The sequence below is a fragment of the Sapajus apella genome, unplaced genomic scaffold, assembly GCF_009761245.1.
Source record: "Sapajus apella isolate SASKATOON/1434 unplaced genomic scaffold, GSC_monkey_1.0 scaffold12, whole genome shotgun sequence".
NCBI classification, from domain to species: Eukaryota; Metazoa; Chordata; class Mammalia; order Primates; family Cebidae; genus Sapajus; species Sapajus apella.
The window spans coordinates 28216650-28244190 of record NW_022436952.1 but is presented as its reverse complement, the minus strand read 5'-3'; the positions used below and the strand labels follow the sequence as shown (position 1 = coordinate 28244190).

The following is a 27541-nucleotide window of genomic DNA, read 5'->3' as shown; positions in this document are numbered from 1 at the left end:
GATCTGTTCATAGGGCCTTAGTTTAAAAGCATGATTGACAGTTATTTTGAAGTTGTAACACCCAAGATAGCCAAAATGGGAAGGAGACTCTATTGAAGGAAATCTCCTTAAATACTAAACAAGAAAGAACTGCAGATTGGGGCGGGGCACGGTGGTTCACACCTGTAATCCCGGCACTTTGGGAGTGCTGAGGCAGGCAGGTCACCTAAGGTCAAGAGATCCAGATTAGCCTGGCAAATATGGTGAAACCCCTTCTCTACTAAAAACACACAAAAATTTGTTGGACATGGTGGCTTGTGCCTGTAGTCCCAGCTATTTGGGAGGCTGAGGCAGAATTGCTTGAACCTGGGAGGTGCAGGCTGCAGTAAGCTGAGATCGCACCATTACACTACAGCCTGGGTGACAGAAGGAGACTCCATTTCAAAAAACAAAAAACAAAAAAAAAACCACAAAAAAACAAAAAAGAAGAAAAGAACTGCAGACTGATCATGACAAACCAAACATTTTGGATAATTAGAAAGAAAGGCATCTTTGCAATAGGACATGAGCATAATAGCTATTCTGCTGTCCAAGTCTTCCTTTAAACTCTGTGGGCCAGTACCCATTAAAGCAGTCAGCAGTTATAACAGGGTGGGTTTGTATTTAGCATGTTACTGATTTACAAGCTCATAAGCAAAAATAAAGAAGTATAAGTAATCTGTTGGTCCAAGTTTCAATAAAAGGGGTCTTTTTTTTTTTGAGATGTAATCTCACTTTGTTGCTCAGGCTGGCACCATCTCAGCTCACTGCAACCTCCATCTCCCAGGTTCAAGCGATTCTTCTGCCTCAGCTTCCCAAGTAAATGGGACTACAGGCACACGCCACCACGCCCGGTGAATTTTTGTATTTTTGGAGAGACAGGGTTTCACCATATTGGCCAAGCTGATCTCGAACTCCTGACCTTGTGATCGGCCAGCCTCAGCCTCCCAAAGTGCTTGGATTACAGGTGTGAGCCACTGAGGCTGGCCAAAAGGGACCTTTCTAAAGGCATTTTACAAAAGGTATTTTAAACACAAACCTGAAAAAAAAAAAACCCAAAAAACTTTAGTCTAACAAAGGTAACCTAATGCTTACCCAGTGCTTTTCTCCTCCATAACTGCAAACAGGTGTGAAAGTGAAAAGAACAAAGCAGACATAACACGAAGCTAGCTTGTTTCCTTGCTTGCTTTCTCCCTCCCTCCCTCCCTTCCTTCTTCTTTCTTTCTTTTGCAGTCTTGCTCTGTTGCCCAGGCTGGAGTGCAGTGGTGTGATCTCAGCTTACTGCAACTCTGTCTCTGGGTTCAAGTGATTCTCCTACCTCAGCCTCAGCCTCCCAAGTAGCCTGGACTACAGGCACTCCCCAGCACACCCAGCTAATTTTTTTGTAGTTTTAGTAGAATTGCAGTTTTGACATATTGACCAGGCTGGTCTGGAACTCTTGACCTCAGGTGTTCTGCCCACTTTGGCCTCCCAAAGTGCTGGGATTACATGTGTGAGCCACTATGCCCACTATTTATGTCTTTTTTTTTTTTTTGAGATGGAGTCTCGCTCTGTCTCCCAGGCTGGAGTGCAGTGGCGTGAGCATGGCTCAATGTAACCTCAAGCAAATGCCTGATAATTTTTGTATTTTTAATAGAGACAGGGTTTCACCAGATTGGCCAGGCTGGTCTCGAACTCCTGACCTTGTGATCCACCCGCCTCAGCCTCCCAAAGTGTTGGGATTATAGGTGTGTGCCACTGAGCCTGGCCCAAAACAATTTTCTACTCCAATGTGCAAAGCAACCAAAGAAGAAAAACCTTAAATATTTATTCTGTCCTTGCTAATAATTAGGCTGTACTAACCTCTTATTTTCATTTGAAAATCATCTGGTTTCATTGAGAATTGCTTTGTCATCAAAACAATTTTTTTTTTTTTTAAATTTTAGTTTGATGACTGAGAGGTAGACAGCATGGCTAGAACATATACAATTTTAAACTTCATTATTCTATATTTTTTCCTGTGAGGAATAACTAGCTTCAACATCTTCTAGAATGTTTTTCCTATTTTGCTACAAAAGTGTAAGCAGAATAAAATTAATTTTTAGGAGGTTGGGTTTAAAAGTTTTCACTAAATTTATTTTATTTTATTTTTTATGTATTTTTGAGACGAAGTCTCACTCTGTCGCCAGGCTGGAGTGCAGTGGCAGAATCTTGGCTCACTGCAATCTCCGCCTCCTGGGTTCAGGCAATTCTCCTGCCTCAGCCTCCCAAGTAGCTGGGACGACAGGCACACATCACCATGCCCAGCTAATTTTTTTGTATTTTGGTAGAGACGGAGTTTCACCATGTTGGCCAGAATGGTCTCAATCTCCAGACCTTGTGATCTGCCTGCCTCAGCCTCCCAAAGTACTAGGATTAAGGGCCTGAGCCACCACTCCCGGCCAAATTTATTTTTCAAATGAGTAAGTCTAGCTAAAGGTAACAAGGATAAATACAGAAATGCACATGTAAAAAGAAATGAACTCCGGAATGTAAGGTGAGAAGACAAGTTTCTCGCTGGCCATTCATTTACCAGCTTGCAACACATTGCAACTATCTTTCCTATTTGATAATTAGAGAATTTCGTATTTCATTGTTGATAATTGGGAGTAAGTTAAAGAAACAGAAGAAACTGAAAGGGAGAGAGTTTAAAGTCTGCCAGTGAGGTGGCAAAAGAGTTCAAAATAAAATGCTTCCTGAGAAAGCAAATAAAAGGGGGCATGAAGAATTCCACTATAAATCAAGTTAAGTGTGCTTAGACATCACAACTACATTAGTCTAAGTGCTACCTTTTCTTGATGAACAAACTGCAAGTAAGTGACCTTTAGTCCCCAAACCTAACTAACTGTGCAAATTGTCGAAATATCCTGTAACAGAATTGATCAAGGCCACTTAAAACTGCTTAATTTTGATGGTGCCTTGTGATAAAATGACTAGCCAACTGTGAAAGACTATCTACCAGGCCCGCCTTTTCAAAAACTAAACGTTATTGGGTGTGGTTGGTTGATTCTGAAAGGAGAAACTACAGTAATTCCTGGTAGCTTTGACAACGCCTTTAATGATAAAGAAATGTGTTTAACATGCGTCTCTCATGTTCACTATGGTAAAGTTTATCAGTTTAACTCTTTGCAAACAAGCAAGAGATCCTGCAAGCAGGAAGCTTTTCTGTGGAACTCCTGACGCAACACAAACCATAACAGTTACTGCAAAGCTTAATGCAAACCCTCTAGAGTCCACGTTGACAAATTCTTTAACAAGCCCTGTGGTTACAGGGAAGCTGGTTTCACTCTGACTCACTCCTGCTCAAACAGTTTACTGGAAATGAAGAGGAGGGGGAATTTTCAGAGAAGTCATGTGATGGCCAGACAAACCACAACCAGTAAAGGTTCAACAGAGTCAAAAACAGGTCCCAGCAACAACTGACACCCAGGGTGTTCAAATGGTATTAAAGTGTATGAAAATATGTCCTGTTTGGTTTCAGATAATCTATACCATAAACTCTTTCATGAATCTGTATATGTAAAGGAAAAACTTCACAACAGGAAAAAAGGCAGGCATTGACATGGTGTAGGCAACTGCAACTGCAAACACTTCATAGGAAAATGTGCTTAAAAGAGAATAGCCTTAGTGGAATGTCAAAGCACTTTCGTGAGTATATCTTATCAGCTGCTTTCCATAGTCTTTAAACTCAAATGATCAAACACATATTCTATCATTATCAAAAGAATCCTTCACTTTGGCTGGTCTGAGTGCAGTGGTGTTTACAACTAATTGATCACAGCCAGTTACAGATTTCTTTGTTCTTCTCCACTCCCACTGCTTCAATTGACTAGCCTTAAAAAAAAAAAAAAAAAATTCAAAACCAAACAATAAAAGAATCCTTCACTTTGACCCCATACTTTGAAATGGATGTTCACTAGATAAAGGTCTATTTTCTTGTACTGCATTAAAAAAAGGCATTGATCATAAGAATGAGAACTACCTGATAAATTTTTTTTTTTTTGGTGTTGTATTTTCACTAGTAAAATAATGTAAATAACTTGAAATGTCTGAATAGGACAAAGATCCTATTAAGCTAAAAAATAAGTTTTTGTTTTTTTTTATAGCCTTAAATTTAATACAAATTAGTAAGGTAAAAGATACTAGTATTAAAAATTAATTTGGGGATTTAGCTTCAATATACAGAGTAGGTAGCAATTATTAATTATTAATTACTTTAATTACTGTAGTCCTAAATAGAACCTAAAAATGTTCCCTTAAAATAAGATTAAATTTAGAAACTATAAAATAGACTTGGGGGAAATATTCAACCTAAAATGGTCTGCAGACTCATGAATGATACTCTACAGAAAGACAAGCTAATCAATATAAAAATAGCGGAAAAAACTGACATTATTTTTTATTTTATTTTATTTTATTTTATTTTTGAGGTGGAATTCACTCTGTTGCCCAGGCTGGAGTGCAGTGGTGCCATCTCAGCTCACTGCAACCTCTGCCTCCTGGATTCAAGTGGTTCTCGTGCCTCAGCCTCCTGACTAGGTGGGATTACATGTGCCTGTCAACATGTCCAGCTAATTTTTGTATTTTTAGTAGATACGAGTTTTCATCATGTTGGCCAGGCTGGTTTCGAACACTTGACCTCAAATGATCCACCTGCCTTGGCCTCCCAAAGTGCTGGGATTACAGGCATGAGCCATCATGCCTGGCCCTGATATTCTTTGAAAAGGCAAAGTTTTAAGACTTTTATATTTCTGCCTAAATTTTAAATTTCCTATTCTGATAGCAATGAGAAGCAGCAAATCTCATATAGTTAGCAACCTAACACTGAGAAAGAATCCAAGTAGCAGGTCATTAAAACAGATGGCATTTAGGAAAGTAAACTTATTCAAAAAATATTCTTGTAAGTAAATATGTACAACAACATTTCTATGCTATTGTGTAAGCTTTAAATACAAAAATACCACAACCACTCCTAGACTCCTATTCTCCATTATTTCAGCAATACTGGCTGCCCTAAGTTTTCAGGATACATCATGCAAATAAGTTCTTTTATTTTTAAAATTCTTTTATTCCTAATGTATCTTTAAATTTTCTTTTTGATTAAACAGCTTATAAAATAAACAAATTATCACAAGAATCTTCATTTGTTTCTAAAGTTCAGAATTTTACAAAAGTTATTTTACTCAATGTGAATTAAAATTTGCAAGTCATTTAACTTGGTGTCTATTATATTATCTTCAGATGACAATTGCTTTCAGGTGACTATTAAACTCAAAGATGCAAAACAGTTAAATCTTCCTTTGTAAAATGACTGGTGTTCAACTGCATTTTACACTTCACAGCAAAATAAGGCTGAATATTAATGGATATGTTTCATGTAATGGTACACTTTTTCTTCATTGCTATTTCATCATCCTATTTAAAGTATCTACTGAATGAGTAATATGTGCAAGAGTAGGCAGGCATTGTTGAAAATAAACACATTTTTAAGGCCTCTTGTTAAGGAGTTTATAGACTCCCGGCAAGATAAGAAAAGTCCATAAATAGTTTCAAAAGAAGGTAGAATGTGTTAAGTGACACGAGAAAGACATAGCTGGGATGCAATATTCAGAGACAATCTGAGAAGAGTGAAAGGGGTGAGGTAGGGGTAGGAAGGGAATCAAAAAATACTTCACAAAGAAGTACATAAATTGAAAGGTAAGAAAGCTGAAAAAGTAGACATGCAGATGGGAAGAAATGACACGCTAAGCAAAGTTATGAAAAAGAACAATATCCCATAGTGGTGGAGGAAAAAGTTAAATTATTCCAAATGATCAGACCAGTAATATTTAAACTTAAAAACTTCAAAGTTCTTTAATTAAAAGAAATCTCTCTCTCTCTCTCTCTCTCTCTCTCTCTCACACACACACACACACACACACACACACACACACACACAATTTTTGATGGTGAATGGGTATTCTAGCAGTTTCTTTTCTTTTCTTTTTTTTTTAGAAGGAGTTTCACTCTTGTTGCCCAGGCTGGAGTGCAATGGCGTGATCTCAGCTCACCAAAACCTCCGCCTCCTGGATTCAAGTGATTCTCCTGCCTCAGCCTCCCGAGTTGCTGAGATTACAGGCATGTGCCACTTCATCCAGCTAATTTTTTTATTTTTAGTAGAGACAGCGTTTCTCCACGTTGGTCAGGCTGGTCTTGAACTCCCAACCTCAGGTGATTGCCTGCATTGGTCTTCCAAAGTGCTGGGATTATAGGCATGAGCCACCATGCCTGGCCTATTCTAGTAGTTTCTTAAAGTTCAACTTGAAAATCATCAATACAGAGGATAAAAAACTGTCACAGGGAAGTCAGAATGAGGTGCAGGTTGGGGCCAAGTAAAGAAGAAAACTGGGTTAAACAGTTTAGATTTCACTGCAGCCATCACAGATATTTGAGCAGCAACGTTCCATAAGTAGAGATATTTTTCAGAAAATTATTTTTGTTACTTTGCGTGGGACAAGATTCGGAGAAAAAAACTAGTGAAGAGTAGACCTACTAGGAAGCCACTGGCAATATTCAGGTAAGGGCTGATAAAGGCCTGAACCAGTAGTGGGAAGGGAGAAGAGAGGGCATATAAGATACCATGGAGATGGAATCAACAGGCCTTAAATAATTAATTACTGGATATGGGAGGAAAGGAGGAAGTCCAGATGACTCAGATTTTGACCCAAAGCGATTGTTAGGATGCTGATAGCATTAACAGAAAACAGGAACAAAGAAGGAAAAGAAGATCATAAAGAGAATAATTAAACCTTGCATAAAATAGTCCACAAAGCACATAAACAACTATTCTAGACCTAACTTTTATAAATGATGCTAAAATTGCTCAAGGTCAGAGGAAGCTACATTCAGTCATGTCTACCTCTCACAGACATCTAGTGAAAACATGATAGAAAGCCAAGAGCAAAAGGAAGTCAGCTTAGTGGGAAAATACTGCCTAATCTCAACACTATACTCACAAAAATGAAGCAGGTATCATAAGAAATCAGAATACAAATAAATGATTTAATTGTCTTTTTATTCCCCTTAAAACATTTATAGTACGACATCCAACCAATAGTCAAGACTGGAATTTAAGCAAATAAAATTGTTTACTAACAACAATTTCTTAGTAAAATCACGTACACCCTTTAACCTAGTTAGAGCGTACGTGGCAAAACAATGAGGGCCAAAGGGTGTTTTTTTGTTTTTTTTAATACTTCTTTGGCTGATAAACTTATTCTAGTAAATAGCTTTACCTTCAAGAATAAAAAAAACATATTTTCTAACTCATTCTCATGCAATCTTAAAATTTAAATTTCCACTCATAGTTACTGATTGATTTTACTTAATTTGCTGTTTCAGCTACAGTTGATCCAACTTTTCCACATTGTATTGCTTCTATCAAATTGGAGGTTTTACCAAATACACATTATCTATAAGGGGATCTCAGCAACAAAGTCAGATACACTTTAAATCTTTGCTAAGCTGATTACTGCAAGGATTTGTAAATCATAACCAATAAGACACCACTAAAAAGATGCCAGTAAAGTTATAGCTTAGCAAATAAATAAGAACCTAGTATCTTTTTTATATACCATTTCTAACTATTTACAAAAATATAATAGGAAAAAAGATCCAAATTAGAACAATAAAATTTACGACAAAACTAACATATTAAAATCACTTGGAAAATATTGTTGGAGCAATATACAATTAGTTAATTACCTAAGGAAAAAAGATTCCTATATCATATCATATGTAAAAATATTTTCATACAGACTTAAACATAACATAATAAAACCATAGAAGTACTGAAAGAAAATACAGGCCAGGCACAGTGGCTCACGCCTGTAATCCCAGCACTTTGGGAGGCCAAAGCTGGCAGATCGCTTAAGGTTGCCAGTTCAAAACCAGCCTGGCTAACATGGTAAAACCCCAACTCTACTGAAAATACAAAAATTAGGCCAGGTGAGGTGGCTCACGCCTATGATCCCAGCACTTTGGGAGGCTGGGGTGGGTGGATCATCTGAGGTAGGGAGTTTGAGACCAGCCTGACCAACATGGAGAAACCCCATCTCTACTAAAAATACCAAATTAGCTGGCATGGTGGTGAATGCCTATAATCCCAGCTACTCAAGACTGAGCTGGAGAACCGTTTGAACCCGGGAGGTGGGGGTTGCAGTGAGCCAAGATTGCACCACTGCACTCCAGCATAGGTGACAGTGTGAGACTGGATCTCAAAAAACAAAAAAGTGAAGTATAAGAAAACATACCCAGCAAATGACATGGAAAAACTACTGGGAATAAGGAAAAATACTGGCAGCATATGACAAAGAGTATCTTCTTGAATATGTAAACCAGTAAGAAAATGAAAAGTACACTATAAAAAATAGATATATGCACCAGTTAGATGAATATTTTATTTTCTTCTTTATTCGTATTTTCAGCATTTCATTATAATAAACATACTTTGTAGTAAAAAAAAAAAAACTTGTTACAGCAAAGATGTGGAAAATATTTGACAGTGTGGAAAAATGTTCACATTTTTATATTCAAATCAATCACAAAACAACAAACAAAATATGACTTCACTCTTAGATATATTAATACTTATAGAGAAAAGTCTGAAGGGCACTCACCAATTTTCTACAATAAGATGTATCACTTTGTAATTAAAAAAGTTTATAACATCAGTATCACATGTCTATGATATTATGAAAAAGAAATTTATGACTAAAATTTATCGTATGATTCTAGTTTTTATAAAAAGTTATGTATGCAAAGAAAGTCTGGAATACAGTGATTATTACCCTACACTGGGGACAAGCTATGTGAGTTTTCACTTTTTACTTTATAGCACTTCTGGAATGTAAGAATCTTATTGCTGAAAGCATTTGTATAAGTAAAAAACATGCAGACCTGTAAAAAATAATAGAAGCAAAGGGCCTAAGACAAATTCATTATTGAAAGCATTAAAAGTCTTCTCTTTGCCAAGTCATAGCAAGAAACTCTCCTTTGAACAAGAATTAAAACATCAGGCTGGGCGCGGTGGCTCAAGCCTGTAATCCCAGCACTTTGGGAGGCCGAGGCGGGTGGATCACAAGGTCAAGAGATCGAGACCATCCTGATCAACATGGTGAAACCTCGTCTCTACTAAAAATACAAAAAATTAGCTGGGCATGGTGGCGCGTGCCTGTAATCCCAGCTACTCAGGAGGCTGAGGCAGGAGAATTGCCTGAACCCAGGAGGCGGAGGTTGCGGTAAGCCGAGATCGCGCCATTGCACTCCAGCCTGGGTAACATGAGTGAAACTCCGTCTCAAAAAAAAAAAAAAAAAACAGTACTATCTCAGATAATTTATAACGTGGAAAACTAGCAACAGTCTCTTTCCACCGGTTCTCCTTCACCCCTTCAACTGCAAAACAACTATAAACAAATAAATAAAAATTAAAAATCTGCTACAACTTGTCTGAAACTGGGAAAAAGTATGTAAGGAAAATTATATCCATGTCTACTGAAATCTAAAATAAGGCACAAAATTGATGGAAACTGGTGAAAAAAAAATCACAAAAAATAAAGAAAAGAAAAATGAGGCTGGGCACAGTGGCTCACGTCTGTAACCCCAGCACTTTGGAGGTTGAGTTGGGTGAATCACCTGAGGTCCGCAGTTCGAGACCAGCCTGGCCAACATGGTGAAACCCCATCTCTACTAAAAATGCAAAGAATTAGCCAGGTGTGGTTGCTCACGCCTGTAATCCCAGCATTTCAGGAGGCTGAGGTGGGCGGATCATGAGGTCAGGAGTTTGAGACCAGCCAGGCCAACATAGTGAAACCCCGTCTCTACTAAAAAAATACAAAAAATTAGCTGAGGGTGGTGGTGGGTGCCTGTAAGCCCAGCTACTGGGGAGGCTGAGGCAAGAAAATCACTTGAATCCAGGAGGTGGAGGTTGCAGTGAGCTGAGATTGTGCCACTGCACTCCAGCCTGAGTGACAGTGCTAGACCTGTCTCAAAAAAAGAAAAGAAAAAAAGAAAAATCAAATCAGAGCAAATATAGGAGAAAAAAACTAGTTCTTCACTTTTTATTGCATTAACCGGGATGAAAATATTGCTACATTATGCTATGGTAAGCACACTACTACTACCATGCCTGGATAATTTTTTGTATTTTTGGTACAGACAGGGTATCACCATGTTGGCCAGGCTGGTCTTGAACTCCTCACCTCAAGTTATCTGCCTGCCTTTGTCTTCCAATATGGTGGAATTACAGGCATGGGTCACTGCACCCGGCAAGAATATATGATTTCTGACAAGGAACATGGAAACAGTATGTGCACATTTTGCTTACTTGATTTTTCAATAAAAATAAGCAAATATGAAATTAGGGACTAAGAAATGTATAGCTTATCCTAAAATAGTGATTATAATTATTGGCTTTACAAGACGAAAATAGCCAAACCTCATAACCAACATAAGTACTATGTGTAGTCTAGCTTCCACAACTCAAAGAAAAAGTGGAATTAGAGAAGAGTCCCTCAAAAAGTAACTAATCAGGGACATAAGAGATCAAAGAAGATTATTAACCCAATAGTAGACAGATAAAGATTGAGAAATGGTCAAAGACTTCAAGAGGTCAAATTATGTGGCTAAGATAAAGAATTCTTCATCAAATTCTAGAATTGAGCTTTTAGATGGGAATAAACTTAGAGAATTCATTATTTAAAATTCTAAAATCAGGCTGCGCATGGTGGCTCACACCTACAATCCCAGCACTTTGGGAGGCGATGGGTGGATCACCTGAGGTGGGTGGGTCACCCTTGGTGGCACATGCCTGTAATCCCAGCTACTCGGGAGGCTGAGGCAGAAGAATCACTTGAACCCAGGAGGCAGAAGTTGTGGTAAGCCGACATTGCAGCACTGCACTCAAGCCTGGGCAACAAGAGGGCAATTCCATCTCAAAAAAAGAAAAAAAAATGTAAAATCAAAACCCTGCAAAGAATGAAATAAGTATTCTAGTCTGATATTCTAGCCCACGTAGGGAGTGCTATGGATGGGATCCTTGAGAGATATCACACAGAGACAAAGCACTCATTGCACTCCGTGAGCAATATGAATGACTTTTCTTAGTTTAGACCACTAAATATTGGGGTGATTTGTTACTAGTAATAGAGAACTGGAATACTCCTTGTCCTAAAAATAACCCCGAAACATAGAAAACAGAAATGAGAACTCAATCTTTCATGAAGTTAGCATTCATAAATGAAGACAGGACAAATAGAAGAAAAGATTATGTCTGAGAACACACAGGGGAGGGATACGGAAGAGAAGTAAAACGATTTGTCCCACAGAACTCCAAAAGAGCTCTTCAGCAGAACTGCCAGAAAAGGCTGGCACAGGGCTGAAAACAAGGAAGTTGCGTAAGAATTAGACTCCCAGGTCCCGTCCCTACTTAGCACAGGAAGGCAACTCACTCACTCATATCAGTAGGAGACATAGTCTCTAGACAAAAGTGAATGTTCTGGGCTCAGGACATAATTGTGCTTATTCACAGATGGAACAGCAAGTGAGTTAAGCTACAGTCCACATACTAAATTGAAATCTCTAACCACTCTTTCCCAGCCTAGCGTTAGCATGTCAGCAGCAAGGCTGATACAGATGTTCCTTGACTTACAATGGGTGACATCTCATAATCCCGTCGTAGTTGAATATATCCTAAATCAAAAAAAGCATTGAATACATCTAACCTACCAAATATCATAGCTTAGCCTAGCCTACCTTAGACATGCTCAGAAGACTTACATTAGCCTATAGTTGGGCAAAATTACAGTATACTGCAGAGTATAAATGTGTAACCTCATGATCACCTGGCTGACTGAGAGTGTGGCTCACTGCTGTTACGTGGCATTGTATGAGCGTATGGTACCACATATCGCTAGCTTGGGAAAAGATCAAAATCCAAAATTCAACCTATGGCTTGTACTGAATGTGTATCACTTTCATACCATTGTAAATGTGAAAAATCATAAGTCGAACCATTGTAAGTCAGGGACTGTCTGTACTGCCTAGGCAAGAAATTGAAGAATTCATCATAGAGAAACTGACCTATCCCAAGAAAAGATCAATAGACACTGATATATGGAGGTTCTCAGTAAATATTAAGCCTGGATGCCACTTCATTGTACAATAGGGAAGCCTCACCATCACTACACCTGGCCTCTACACACATGGCTTCCATTTAGCTTTTAAGGGCTTTATTCTTTTTGTTGAGCAAGAGTCTCACCCTGTTGCTCAGGCTAGAGTGCAGTGACACGATTTTGACTCACTGAAACCTACGCCTCCCAGGCTCAAGCAATTCTCTTGCCTCAGCCTCCCGAGTAGCTGGGATTACAGGTGCCCGCCACCATGCCCGGCTAATTTTTGTATTTTTAGTAGAGATAGGGTTTCAACATGTTGGCTAGGCTGGTCTCGAACTCCTGACCTCAGGTGATCTGCCTGCCTCAGCCTTCCAAAGTGCTGGGATTACAGGCATGAGCCACTTCACCCAGCCATTAAGTGCCTTATTCTTTTTTTTTTTTTTTTGAGACGGAGTTTCACTCTTGTTACCCAGGCTGGAGTGCACTGGTGCAATCTCGGCTTACCACAACCTCCGCCTCCTGGGTTCAGGCAATTCTCCTGCCTCAACCTCCTGAGTAGCTGAGATTACAGGCACGCGCCACCACGCCCAGCTAATGTTTTGTATTTTTAGTAGAGATGGGGTTTCACCATGTTCACCAGGATGGTTTCGATCTCTTGACCTCGTGATCCACCTGCCTTGGCCTCCCAAAGTGCTGGGATTACAGGCTTGAGCCACCGCGCCTGGCTAAGTGCCTTATTCTTATATAAACAGACAAATAAGGATTATCAGGCTTTGAGAAAAGCCCTGAACTCCAAATTGAACAAAGAGAAAAGCCTGAAAAATACATACAAATTGCTTTTCGAAAATAAATAGGTAATAGCAGAAAAACATTTTGATATAAAAGTTAGAAGATAAACTTGGGAAATCTCATAGATAGTAAAATAAGATAAATATTAGAAGCAAAACGATTAAAAAAATTAAAAGGATGGGCATAGGAGGCCTAACATTGAAGCAACTAGAATTGCAGGAAGTAAGAATAGAGACTAAAGAGTGAAAACTCGGCCGGGCGCGGTGGCTCACGCCTGTAACCCCAGCACTTTGGGAGGCCGAGGCGGGTGGATCACGAGGTCAAGAGATCGAGACCATCCTGGTCAACATGGTGAAACCCCGTCTCTACTAAAACTACAAAAAATTAGCTGGGCATGGTGGTGCGTGCCTGTAATCCCAGCTACTCGGGAGGCTGAGGCAGGAGAATTGCCTGAACCCAGGAGGCGGAGGTTGCGGTGAGCCGAGATCGCGCCATTGCACTCCAGCCTGGGTAACAAGAGCGAAACTCTGTCTCCCAAAAAAAAAAAAAAAAAAAAAAAGAGTGAAAACTCTCACATAGAAAATACAAGAACGTTTCCCAAAACTAAGGCACAAGTTTTCTGAGCACCTATTAGAATACATTTTATTTTATTTGTATTTCTTTTTTTCGATGGAGTCTTGCTCTGTTGCTCAGGCTGGAGTGCAGTGGCACAATCTTGGCTCACCGCAATCTCTACCTCCTGGGTTCAAGCGATTCTCCTGCCTCAGACTCCTGAGTATCCGGGACTAAAGGCGCATGCCACCATGCCCAGCTAATTTTTTTGTATTTTTAGTAGAGACAGGGTTTTACCATGTTGGCCAGGATGGTCCCAAACTCCTGACCTCAGGTGATCCACCCAGCTCGGCCTCCCAAAGTGCTGGGATTACAGGCGTGAGCCACTGTGCCCAGCCCGAATACATTTTAAGAAGACCTATACCTCAGAAAAGGAACCTAAAAGCTTCTAGAGAGAAACAAAACAAAATAAAACAAAAGTAGACTGTTTATAAAGAGGCCTCGAAAGGGCATCAGCCCCCTGGACACCAATAACAGAAACTTGAAGACAATTGAACAATGCCTTCCAAATTCTAAGTACAAAAAGTAATTTTAAACCTACAATCCTGTATTTAATTAATTATGAATGAAGAATATGCTAGTTTAGAATGTACAGTATCAAATTTTCCATTTACTCACCCTTTCTCAAAAAGCTACAGCAGAATATGTTCAAGCAAAATGAAAGCAAATCAAGAAAGAGGAAGACAATAAATCTTAACCAAGTCAGAAGCAACTGTGCAGAAGGCCAACAGAACAGCAAGTACAGGGCCGGGCGCGGTGGCTCATGCCTGTAATCCCAGCACTTTGGGAGGCCAAGATTGGTGGATCACCTGAGGTCAGGAGTTCGAGACCCAGCCTGGCCAACATGGTGACACCCCATCTTTAAAAAAAAAAAGAATACCAAGTACGGAATGGAGTGGGAGCATGGAGGGATCCAGAGAGATGATTAAGAAATTGATATAATGGCTGGGCGTGGTGGCTCACATCTGTAATCCAAGCACTTTGGAGGCCAAGGCGGTCAGATCACCTGAGGTCGGGAGTTCAAGACCAGCCTGACCAACATGGTGAAACCCCATCTTTAAAAAAATAATAAAAAATAAAAAAATTAAAAAAAAGAAATTGATATATTTTACATGTGTTACCAAGTAGAAAGAGGTGTTTTTACAGAGCTGTTGGAGGGGACAGAAGGCAAGCCAGAGATTTAAAGAGAATGCTAATTTGAAAATGTTAATTCCAAGAAAATAAGCTTTAAAAAACAAAGGAGAAATAATCATAGTATGTTAGTTGACTTAAGAGAGAACAACTCTCATATCCGTTTGGAATCCAAGTCATAGCATAAAAATTTATATCTGTAAGCCACCTTATACTTATTCCATTTCAACCTGCTGATTTCACATAGATAAAAAAAGAATTTTGGGCCGGGCGCGGTGGCTCACGCCTATAATCCCAGCACTTTGGGAGGCCGAGGCGGGTGGATCACGAGGTCAAGAGATCGAGACCATCCTGGTCAACATGGTGAAACCCCATCTCTACTAAAAATACAAAAATTAGCTGGGCATGGTGGCGCACGCCTGTAGTCCCAGCTACTCGGGAGGTTGAGGCAGGAGAATTGGTTGAACCCAGGAGGCAGAGGCTGCGGTGAGCCGAGATGGTGCCATTGCATTCCAGCCTGGGTAACAAGAGCGAAACTCCTTCTCAAAAAAAAAAAAAAAAAAAAAAAAAAAGAATTTTAGGAGTGTTAAATGACATACATTAGTTAGTGCCACCACTCAAAGAACTATCAGTTGTCACAAGTCTCACCCATCTACTACCGTGGACAGACTGGTTTCAGTAATCAGAATATACCAGTAATGCTGTCATTCTGAGTTTTGGTTCTACCTATAAGTATGTGAAATTTGGGAAGTAACAACTAGATGTACCGTTTTCTATAAAGCTAGAAGAATGGTACCTTTCGAAACTCCTTCAGAGTTAACACAAGGGTCCTATTAGAAACTGGATTTTTAAAATGCTAAAAATAATTTTTAAAGTTTATATTTGTAATAATTACTAATATTAATGTAAACATTATGATGTCATGAGAGGCGTAATATTTGGTTGGTGGATAAGGCAAAGCAGATACCAGGGCAACTTGCCTCTTTCCATGCAGAGCAGATGCTCATGGCTCTTTCATTTGTTTTATATTTGGCTATTCTAAATTCATATTTGAAAGTTTTATATTTAATTAAAAACTATAACCATACTTGGTTGAATTCTATTTCATAATGCCCTTTTTTTCGTTTTAAGGTGGGGTCTCGCTCTGTTATCTAGGGTAGAATGCAGTAGTGCAAATACAGCTCACTGCAGCCTCGACCTTCTGGGCTCAAGCAATGCTCCTGTGTTAACCTCCCAAGTAGCAGAGACTATAGAAATGCACCACCCAATGCAGCTAATTTTTTGTTTTTTATAGAGGCGAGATCTTGCCATGTTACCCAGGATGTTCTTGAATTTCTGGCCTCAAGCAATCCTCCTGCCTCAGCCTCCCAAATTCTGGGTAATAATGCATTTTTTAAAAGCCTATCTGACTTGAAGATGGAGACTTAATCTTTAACCGTTCTTAGGAATTTTCCTGAGAACAAAACACTCTGTAGAGAAAACTGAGATAGAGGCTGATATACAGATTGTGATTAGGTTAAAAATAAAAAAAAGTCTCAGCCAATTATGTTATCACTTGCCTAGGCCTAGCATTTAGTATTTTTCTTTCCTGAAAGTTTAACTTGCCCATCTTGAGACTAACTTGCCCACTGTCTAGAATACTCCAGAGTAAAAAGTCACCAAATCTGACTGAGGCAAAGGCAAGTCTGAACAGCTGAACAGTTTGAATTGTTAACTATTATTCAAAAAGAAAGTTGGGGCCGGGCGCGGTGGCTCAAGCCTGTAATCCCAGCACTTTGGGAGGCCGAGGCGGGTGGATCACGAGGTCAAGAGATCGAGACCATCCTGGTCAACATGGTGAAACCCCGTCTCTACTAAAAATACAAAAAATTAGCTGGGCCTGGTGGCACGTGCCTGTAATCCCAGCTACTCAGGAGGCTGAGGCAGGAGAATTGCCTAAACCCGGGAGGCGGAGGTTGCGGTGAGCCGAGATCGCGCCATTGCACTCCAGCCTGGGTAACAAGAGCGAAACCCCGTCTCGAGAAAAAAAAAAAAAAAAAAAGAAAGTTTAGGCCAGTTGTGGTGGCTCACTCCTGTAATCCCAGCACTTTGGGAGGCCAAAGTGGAAGCACTGCTTGAGCCCAGGAGTCTGAGGCCAGCCTGGGCAACATAGCAAGACGCTGTTGCTACAAAAAATAAAAATTTGCTGACCTTAGTGGTACATACCTGTAGTCTGAGCTACTTGAGAGGTTGAGGCTGAAGGATAAAAACATTTTTTTTTTTTTTTTTTTTTTAGAGGGAGTTTTGCTCTTGTTGCCCAGGCTGGAGTGCAATGGCTGGCATAATCTCGGCTCACTGCAACATCTGCCTACTGGGTTCAAGTAATTCTCCTGTCTCAGCCTCCGGAGTGGCTGGGATTACAGGCATGCGCCACTACACCTGGCTAATTTTTGTCTTTTTAGTAGTGACCAGGTTTCACCACGTTGGTCAGGCTGGTCTCAAACTCCTCACCTTAGATGATCCGCCTACCTCAGCATTCCTAAGTGCTGGGATTACAGGCATTAGCCACTGCACCTGGCCAACTTTTTGTGTTTTGAGATAGTCCCATTCTGCTGTCCAGGTTGGAGTGTAGTCGCATGATCATGTCTCACTGCAATCTTTGCCTCCCAGGCTCAAGTGATCCTCCCACCTCAGCCTCTCTCCCAAGTAGCTGGGACTACAAGCATGTGCCACTGGGCCCAGCCAAGCTTTTAAAAATTTTTTTGTAGAGACAAGGTTTCACTGTTGCCCAGGCTGATCTCAAACTCCTGGGCTCAAGTGATCTGCCCACCTCAGGCTCTCAAAGGGCTGGGATTATAGGCATGAACTATCACGCCCGGCTGGAGCCTAAGAATTTGAGGCTGAAGTAAGCTAAGATTGTATCACTGCACTCCAGGTTGGATGACAGAGTGAGACCCTGAATCAAAACAACAACAACAACAAAAAGGAAGAAACAAGCAAAGAAAGAAAGAAAAGGCTCTACTATTACTATTGTCAAATATACTACTACATATTGCTTACCAAAGTTTTAGTAACTACTTAAGAATTTGAAGTAATTCATGTATTCCCCTAGCAAACATTTCAGCTGCTCTGTACACTATGTGGAGTACAGAATGAAGTTGCTTTCAAGGGAGGAAAGGGCCACTATAGAAATAGACATATAATGTCTTTTTTTTTTTTTTTTTTTTTTAAGAGACAGGGCATGTTGCTTAGGCCAGAGTACAGTGGCATGATCACAGCTCACTTGCAGCCTCAAACTCCTGGACTTATGCAATCTTCCTGTCTTGGGTTCTTAAACAATTCAGAAGTTCTATTATTGTGGACTCAGGACCTGGTCCATCTATTTGTCTCCCTTACTTATTCAGCAGTCAGCTTAATAATACCTCCAAGCAAATAATGGAAAAAGTAAGGTTCAGCTCCTTAACATCATTGGCAACAGTAATTTACCCTGGTTTCTGACAAGGTGTTTTAGTGTAGTAAGAGTTGTCTTATTGCATTTTTCAGTAATTTTCTATTTTAAATCAAGATTATATTTTATATTTTGACCTTTCTAAATATTCTATCTCAAGTCATATTTCTTTTTTTTTTTAGCTTTAGTAATTTTCTTCTTCAGAGTAACTATTAACAATTTTACCTTAATAGCCTCTTTAGGAATAAGTAAAGTGTTCTATTTTCTACCCCCATTGTTCTTACTTGTGCAGACTCTGCATGTTCCAGCATCTCTTCAAATTCCTGATACTCTTCATCATCTGGCTCAGCACCTGAGAGGCGAGCTGCTCTGGCCATGAAATATGGAGGCAACTCTCCAATTGCTGTACCGATACCCTAGGTGAAAAACCAAAATACTTACAATGAGGTTCTGTTTTCAACACAATGACACTTAATGGATCAAACCTACACTCTTCTGTAACACCAGAAGCATTTTGAGATGCAACATATTGAGGGAAAACATATGCGACACAATCAAAATAATAAGAGTTTGAATCCTGGCTCTAATTCTGACCTATCTGATGCTTGGCAAGATAATACACATAAAACCCTTAAGACAAGTCAGGCACAGTGGCACGCACCCGTAGTCATAGATACTCAGGATTCGGAGACAGGAAGATCACCTGAGCCCGGGAGTTTGAGGCTAGCCTGGGCAACATTGTGAGATTCCTGTCTATTAAAAAAAAAAAATCTTGAGACAACACCTGGCGCATTGCAGACATTAAGTAAATTTTAGTTCTCTAGAATCACTACTTAGAGTCTGTTAATTTTATTACTTGCCCCCACCTTTTTGAGATGCAAATTATCTGGTAATAAGAATTCACCAGTGGCCGGGTGTGGTGGCTCATGCCTGCAATCCCAGCACTTTGGGAGGCCGAGGTGGGTGGAACACAAGGTCAAGAGAGCGAGATCATCCTGGCCAACATGGCGAAACCCCGTCTCTACTAAAAGTACAAATATTAGCTGGGCATGGTGGTGTGCACCTTTAGTCCCAAATACTCAGGAGGCTGAAGCAGGAAAATCGTTTGAACTCAGGAGGCAGAGGTTGCAGCGAGCCGAGACCATGCCACTGTACTCCTTCCTGGTGACAGAGTGAGACTCCATCTCCGGAAAAAAAAAATTCACCAGTATAAATGTTAGATAAAAATTCTCTAGGAAATCTTCTGGAATTTCGGTAGTTGCTTTAATTTAAATACAACTTTTCTTCTGTTAAAAGTTTTAACCAATTGTGGCCAGGAAGCCCTTTGAAAACTAAACATTAGGATGAATAAGTTTTTTTGTTTTTTTCTTTTTTTGAGCTGTAGTCTCGCTCTGTCGCCCAGGCTGGAGTGCAGTGGCGTGATCTCAGCTCACTGCAACCTCCATTTCCCCGGTTCAATCTCCTGCCTCAGCATGCCGAGTAGCTGGGACTACAGGTGCCCGCCACCACACCCAGCTAAATTTTGTATATTTTTAGTAGAGACAGGGTTTCACCATGTTGTCCAGGATGGTCTCGATCTCTTGACTTCGTGATCTGCCTGCCTCAGCCTCCCAAAGTGCTAGGATTACAGGTGTTAGCCAATGTGCACGGCAAATAAGTTTTCACTACAGGAAAAAGGTTTATTTCCTCATGACATTGCATGACTCCTATTGCACTCACTTGGTGGACTTTTTCTTTTACTTTAGAGATAGTATCTCTGTCACCAGGATGAAGTGCACTTGCACAATCATAGCTCACTGTAGCCTCAACCTCCCAGGTACAAGTGATCCTTCCACCTCAGCCTCCTGAATAGCTGGAACTATAGGCATATGTTACCATGCTCAACTAGTACTTTTTTTTTTTTCCTTGAGACAGACTCTGACTTTGTTAACCAGGCTGGAGTGCAGTGGTATGATCTCGGCTCACTGCAACCTCTGCTGCCTCGGTTCAAGCAATTCTCCTGCCTCAGCCTCCCCAGTAGCTGGGATTACAGGCACCTACCACTGAGCTTGGCTAATTTTTATATTTTCAGTAGAGGCGGGTTTCACCATCTTGGTCAGGCTGGTCTCGAACTCCTGACTTCTGATCCACCCGCAATGACCTCCCAAAGTGCGATTACAGGAGTGAGCCACATGTGCCTGGCTGCTCAGCTAGTTAAAAAAAATTTTTTTTTTGTAGAGACCAGGTCTTGCTATGTTGCCAGGGCTGGTCTTGAACTCTTGGGCTCAAATGATCTTCCCGCCTTGGTCTCTCAAAGTGCTGGGATTGTAGGCGTGAGCCATTGTGCCTGGCCAGGATTATTTCTGTTTTCTTTTTTTCTTTTTTTTTTTTTTGAAAAAAAAAAAACAAAAACAAAAAACAGAGATGAGGTTGGCTAGGTGCTGTGGCTCATGCCTGTAATCCCACCACTTTGGGAGGCCGAGGCGGGCAGATCACCTGAGGTCAGGAGTTCAAGACCAGCCTGATCAACATAAAGAAACCCCGTCTCTACTAACAATACAAAATTAGCCAGGAGTAGTGGTGCATGCCCATAGTCCCAGCTATTCGGGAGGCTGAGGCTGAAGAATTTCTTGAACCCGGAAGGCAGAGGTTGCAGTAAGCCAAGATAGCACTATTGCATTCCAGCCTCGGCGACAGAGCAAGACTCTGTCAAAAAAAAAAAAAATTGGTATAATAAAGATCAACTGTCTATCCTTTTCTGATATAAACTATATCTCAGGGTAACTAAATTACTGAAAAGGAAAAGTTTTCCTTGCGGTGGCTCACGCCTGTAATCACAGCATTTTGGGAGGCCAAGACAGGTAGATCACAAGGTCAGGAGTTCAAGACCAGCCTGGCCAACATGGTGAAAGCCCATCTTTACTAAAAATACAAAAATTAGCCGGGCCTGGTGGCATGTGCCTGTAATCCCAGCTACTCAGGAGGCTTAGGCAGGAGAATCACTTGAACCCAGGAAGGTGGAGGTTGCAGTGAGCCAAGATCACCGCACTGCACTCCAGCCTGGGCAACAGAGCGAGACTCCATCTCAACAACAACCACAATAAGTATTATTTCGGGCCTGGTACAGTGGCTCATGCCTATAACACCAAGAGTTCAAGACCGGCTTGGACAACACAGAAAAACCCTCCATCTACAAAAAATTAGCTTGGCATGGTAGCTTGTGCCTTTAGTCCCAGCTATTCATGAGGCTGAGGTGGGAGGATTGCTTGAGCCTGGGAGGTCAAGGCTGCAGTGAACTGTGACTGTGCTACTGCACTCCAGCCTGGTGACAGAGCGAGACTCTGTCTCCCGTTAATAAGTAAAAAAATAGGGCCGGGCGCGGTGGCTCATGCCTGTAATCCCAGCACTTTGGGAGGCCGAGGCGGGTGGATCACGAGGTCAAGAGATCAAGACCATCCTGGTCAACATGGTGAAACCCCATCTCTACTAAAAATACAAAAAATTAGCTGGGCATGGTGGCGCGTGCCTGTAATCCCAGCTACTCAGGAGGCTGAGGCAGGAGAATTGCCTGAACCCAGGAGGCGGAGGTTGCGGTGAGCCGAGATCGCGCTATTGCACTCCAGCCTGGGTAACATGAGTGAAACTCTGTTTCAAAAAAAAAAAAAAAAAAAAAAGTAAAAAAATAAAAGTGTAACTGGGATACTAATATTTTATAACCTCTAATAAAATAATGGCCTTATGTAATAAAAAAATCATCCATGGTGCTAATATCACAAAAAGGAAGGACAAACAAACATTCTATCTCATGACAGAAATACACAAGGCTATGAAGTATACTCCTATTTACAAAAAAACACAATTTATCAACTCAAAGGAAACAGAAGGAACAGAGCAACATGTTTGAATTATACTAATTAGAATTTAATCAGTAAAATTCAGACCGTTGGAAACTATTTGACAATTTCTTTAGCTTAAATTTGAGAAGAAATAAATATAATCAGAAAATTTAAGAGACTAATATAGTTTCTTTTAGGTGTGATAATGGTTTTTAGGCCCCAAGGCTGATATATTTACAGATGATGTGTGACATGCTATCTGGGATCTTCTTCAAGATAATTGAGAAGACAATGAGAAAGGGTATAGATACAACAATATTAACTATTAGTTAATGTTAGCTGAAGTTGAGTGAAAGTATATTAAATTCATTTTATAATTCTCTGCACTTTTGAAAAATTTTCCACAGAAAAAAGTAGGACAGAAGTGTAACATTTTACTCAAAACATGAACATGAACTTCTACTAAGTTCAAATGCAAAGTTCCAATGAAATCACTTGAACACGGGAGGTGGAGGTTGCAGTGAGCCAAGATCATGCCACTGCACTCCAGCCTGGACACCAGAGTGAGACTATGTCTCAAAAAAAAGAAAAAAAAATTGATTCTTTATGGAACTCTTTCCTGAATTTCAGATGACAGCAAATTCTAGTGCTATACCATAGATTTCTCCCTCACAGCACTAATCACAGTTTCTATTTATATATACATTTTTCCATAATTATTACCCTCACCCCCTGTAGAATATAATGCTTAATAAGGGTAGAGACTTTTAAGTTCTGTTCACCCTGAGCCCCTGTTGCTTAGATGCTTAATAACTATTTGTGGAATTCAAAAATGAAAAGATAATTTGAGAAGCCTTGCACTGGTGAAAGAGTTAAATTGTAGAAGTTCAAAAAGATGCCAAACACACTGTAAGAGGTGCCTTACTGATTAAAAAAAAAATCTGCCGGGCGTGGTGGCTCACGCCTGTAATCCCAGCACTTTGGGAGGCCGAGGCGGGTGGATCACGAGGTTAAGAGATCGAGACCATCCTGGTCAACATGGTGAAACCCCATCTCTACTAAAAATACAAAAAATTAGCTGGGCATGGTGGCACATGCCTGTAATCCCAGCTACTCAGGAGGCTGAGGCAGGAGAATTGCCTGAACCCAGGAGGCGGAGGTTGCAGTGAGCCGAGATCGCCCCATTGCACTCCAGCCTGGGTAACAACAGTGAAACTCCATCTCAAAAAAAGAAAAAAAGAAAAAAAAAAAAAAATCTGGCCGGGCACAGTGGCTCACGCCTGTAATCCCAACACTTTGGCAGGCCAAGGCAGGCAGATCATCAGGTCAAGAGATTGAGACCATCCTGGCCAACACGGTGAAACCCCGTCTCTACTAAAAATACAAAAAATTAGCTGGGCATGGTGGTGCGTGCCTGTAGTCCCAGCTATTCGGGAGGCTGAGGCAGAAGAATTGCTTGAAACCGGAAAACAGAAATTGCAGTGAGTCAGAATTGTGCCACTGCACTCCAGCCTAGCGACAGAGTGAGACTCAGTCTGAAAAGAAAAACTAATAATTTAAGTGCTCCAAAGAACTATGTGAACAACGTGAAACTCAGAGTGAACTTCTTTATAACAACTATGTATATTAATTATTTTGCTGATTCAATACGATAGTGAAGTTTGTAAAGATGCAATCCTTCCACTTTGACCTTCAGAGTAGCTGAGACTACTGGCTCAACTCATGCCATTTCCAGCTAATCAAGAAAATTTTTTGTAGAGATGGGGTATCACTATATTGCATAGGCTGGTGTCTTCGATGCATTTTGAATTAATTCTTATATATGTTATAAGGTAAGGGCCCAACTTCATTCCTCTGCATGTGGATATTCAGTTTTCCTAGCACCATTTTTTTTTTTTTTTTTTTTTTTGAGACGGAGTTTCACTCATGTTACCCAGGCTGGAGTGCAACGGCACAATCTCGGCTCACCGCAACCTCCGCCTCCTGGGTTCAGGCAATTCTCGTGCCTCAGCCTCCTGAGTAGCTGGGATTACAGGCACGCGCTACCATGCCCAGCTAATTTTTTGTATTTTTAGTAGAGACGGGGTTTCACCATGTTGACCAGGATGGTCTCGATCTCTTGACCTCGTGATCCACCCGCCTCAGCCTCCCAAAGTGCTGGGATTACAGGCTTGAGCCACTGCGCCCGGTCCATTTTTTTTTCTTTGAGACAGTCTTGCTTTGTTACCCAGGCTGGAGTGCAATGACGTAATCTCAGCTCACTGCAACCTCCACTTCCTGGGTTCAAGCCATTCTCCTGCCTCAGCATCCCAAGTAGCTGCAATTACAGGTGCCCACCACCATGCCCAGCTAATTTTTGTATTTTTAGTAGAGAAAGGGTTTCATCATGTTGGCCAGGCTGGTCTCGAACTCCTGACCTCAGGTGATCCACCTGCCTCGGCCTCACAAAGTGCTGGGAATACATGCATGAGCCTGTATACCCAGCCCCCAGCACCATTTATTGAAGACTGTGCTTGTAAATGTTGAGGACAATATTAACAAATCTAAACATAACTTGGTGTGTGCTATATTTTTGATATGACAAGACAATTACAAAGAAGTAAAGAAGAGCACACATTTGACCTATTAATCAGTACATTCCTATAGTACGTCTGAAACTTTTTAAAAAATTAATTAATTTATTTCTTTGAGATGGAGTCTTGGTCTGTTATACAGGCTGAAGTGCAGAGGTGCAATCTTGGCTCACTGCAACCCATGCCTCCCAGGTTCAAGTGATTCTCCTGCCTCAGCCTCCCAAGTTGTTGAGAATACAGGTGTGAGCCACCATGCCCAGCTAATTTTTTATATTTTTAGTAGAGATGGTGTTTCACCATGTTGGCCATGCTGGTCTCAAACCCCTGACCTCAAGTGAGCCATCCACCTTGGTCTCCCAAAGTGCTGGGATTACAGGAGCTAGTAGCCACAATGCCCAACCCTATGTGCAAAACTTAATGTTGATTACTGTGATGCTAATACATTTAAGGTATATTTTATCTTTTTAGGATCCTAAATATTATTTGGGGAAGAAAGCCACCATACCAGCCAAGTTAACTAATTTAAAACATGTATGAAGCCAGACCTAATAAGCCACTTAGACAATATACACTATGGAAATTTGTAAGAGGCAGTTATCATGGCCAGCTGAGACAGCAGTTTTCATTTGTTGGCCTTAACGTTAATCCAGCAATGTAAATAATTTTTGAAAAAACAAAAGTATAATATTAAGAAAAAAAGGACCAATTGATATACAAAGTCCCTCTTCTAGAATGTTCCAAGTATCTTCTGTTATTCTAACATTTTTTTCATCAAAAGACTAATGTCAAATTTATAAAGCATATGCAACTAGTATAATAAATTTGTTTCCACAGTTTATAAAAGAGCAACAGGAAACAAGACAATTTTTCCTGTCTTTCGTATTCAACAAATTCAACGCTATGGTATTTCCTTTATAATTCTTTTAAAGCAAAACATAATTGCTAACACTTACTGTGTTTCAAAACTCTGCTGCTTCTGAGGGTATGGTATTCACGCTAATTTTAGTGAGTTAAGATTTGTAAATGATATGTTCGATAATCTTTGATTTCCTAAGAAATTGCTAGTGGGAAAAAAAATTACAGGAACATAACAAATCCAAATGAGTTAAAAAATAACTCAAATGGCAACAGAAGTCTTTAACCTCAATAATGGATTATTCCTCAATAATGGATACCTGAATAAATTTGGGCATACAGCAAAAAAGAAAAAAAAATTGTGTGGATTAGAATCCATCCACCACTGAATATGCTGTCTAAAAAATTCTGTAAAATAAACTTAAGAAAACCACAAAAAGAGTAACTGGAACAACTGAAAGTAAAATTGCCATATACAATCATATAGCCTGATACTTTAACTATAATAAGGTTTGGTTTATATTAAGAAATATCCGACCTTACTTTAGTTAGCATATAATAACTCAGAAATGAAATGAGTCCTCTAAGAACACAGTATTTTGTTGTTGTTGAGATGGAGTCTCGCTCTGTTGCCCAGGCTGGAGGGCAGTGGTGGGTCTCGGCTCACTACAACCCCTACCTCCTGGGTTCAAGTGATTATAAGTCCACGCCACCATGGCTGGCTAATTTGTGTATTTTTAGTAGAGGTGGGGTTTCACCATGTTGACCAGGCTGGTCTCAAACTCCTGGCCTCCAGTGATCTGCCTGCCTTGGCCACTCAAAGTGCTGAGATTACAGGGATAAGCCACCATACCTGGCCAGAACACGGAATTTTAATCTAAAAGTAGACATGTGCTCCCTTCAGCAGCACAGATAATAAAAAATTGGAACGATACAGAGAACATTAGTATGGCCCCTGCACAAGGATGATACGCAAACTCATGAAGCGTACGATAAAGAAAAAAAAAAGTAAGACATATGACATTTACCAATCTAATATTTATATATATTTTATATAACTCTTAGATAAGTTCTAAGAGTTTATCAGGTATAGATATAATGGAAGAAGGTCAGGCGTGATGGCTCATGTCTATAATCTCAGCACTTTGGGAGGCTGAGGGGGATGGATCACTTGAGGTCAGGAGTTCGAGACCAGCCTGGCCAGCATGGTGAAACCCCATCTCTACTAAAAATACAAAAAAATTAGCCGGGTGTGGCGGCGCATGTCTGTAGTCCCAGCTACTTGGGAGGCTGAGGCAGGAGAATGGCTTGAACCTGGGAGGTGGAGGTTGCAGTGAGTCAAGATCACACCACTGCACTCCAGCCTGGGCAACACAGCAAGACTCCATCTCAAAGAAAGAAAAAGAAAAGAAATACTAGAACAAATTTTATAATGTAATATATAGTTGATCCTTGAACAACATGGATCTGAACTGAGCCAGAGCAAGTTATTAAGTTTTTGGGAAGTCAGAAGTTATATGTGGATTTCCTACTGCACAGGGGGGTTGGCACCCCTAACCCACACATTGTTCAAGGCTCAACTGTAGTTCCATCATCTGTACTCTTTTTTCCTGCTGCAGTCTACTTGGTCTCAGTTGCTTTGTGATACATATGGTCCATGCCTTTCTTCTCAAGGTCATTCATGAATAGGAGATGCTCTAAAAGGTTTCTTTTGCCTTGGAATTAGGTAGCTGGTTGCTTACTGAATCATTTACTGATAAGGAATATGTTTAGATTCCATTTCAATAAAGTACAACACACTATCAAGATGATGAGGTTAGTTTTAAACAAGTATGAAAATGCATATCTTACCCACATGCAGGCTTCAATCCTAACTTTCGAGATGATACTCCACAAAGAAATGGTTCCTTCAGGGCCCTCTTCATCTGGACAAATAATCTGATCAGGATAGGGTGGTTCAGGGAAATTAACTGAATTGCATTCATAAGCAGCTAATGTAACTGAGGCTATATGTGGACCCTATAAAACAAATACAAGAAACTTCAGATGAGAACTATTAAAAGATTATCAATACACATGCTATTTTAATAGTATATTAATTACTGTATTTTATAAGAAAAATCTTAAAGAACAAAGTAATTCTAAATAATTTCA

The 27541-nt window shown here is 40.3% G+C and overlaps 1 protein-coding gene, 1 long non-coding RNA gene and 1 other non-coding gene across 6 annotated transcripts in view; 1 reads left to right on the top strand and 2 right to left on the bottom strand.

Annotated features, from left to right (window-relative positions):
• Positions 1-27541, bottom strand: part of VMP1 (vacuole membrane protein 1) — a 138750-nt gene that overhangs the window by 49764 nt on the left and 61445 nt on the right. For all 4 annotated transcript variants that reach the window (XM_032280708.1, XM_032280710.1, XM_032280709.1 and 1 more), the window contains 2 exons: positions 27239-27406; positions 18429-18560 (listed from right to left, as the gene is read on the bottom strand). In XM_032280708.1, coding sequence (XP_032136599.1) covers positions 18429-18560; positions 27239-27406 — 300 coding nt within the window. The remainder of the gene's footprint in view (positions 1-18428; positions 18561-27238; positions 27407-27541) is intronic.
• LOC116553317 lies at positions 1527-12731 on the bottom strand. The gene is made up of 2 exons (XR_004269699.1): positions 12696-12731; positions 1527-1616 (listed from the first exon to the last, which is right to left on the bottom strand). It is a non-coding gene; the product is annotated as an uncharacterized LOC116553317 (long non-coding RNA).
• LOC116553529 lies at positions 26279-26387 on the top strand. The gene has a single exon (XR_004269781.1). It is a non-coding gene; the product is annotated as a U6 spliceosomal RNA (small nuclear RNA).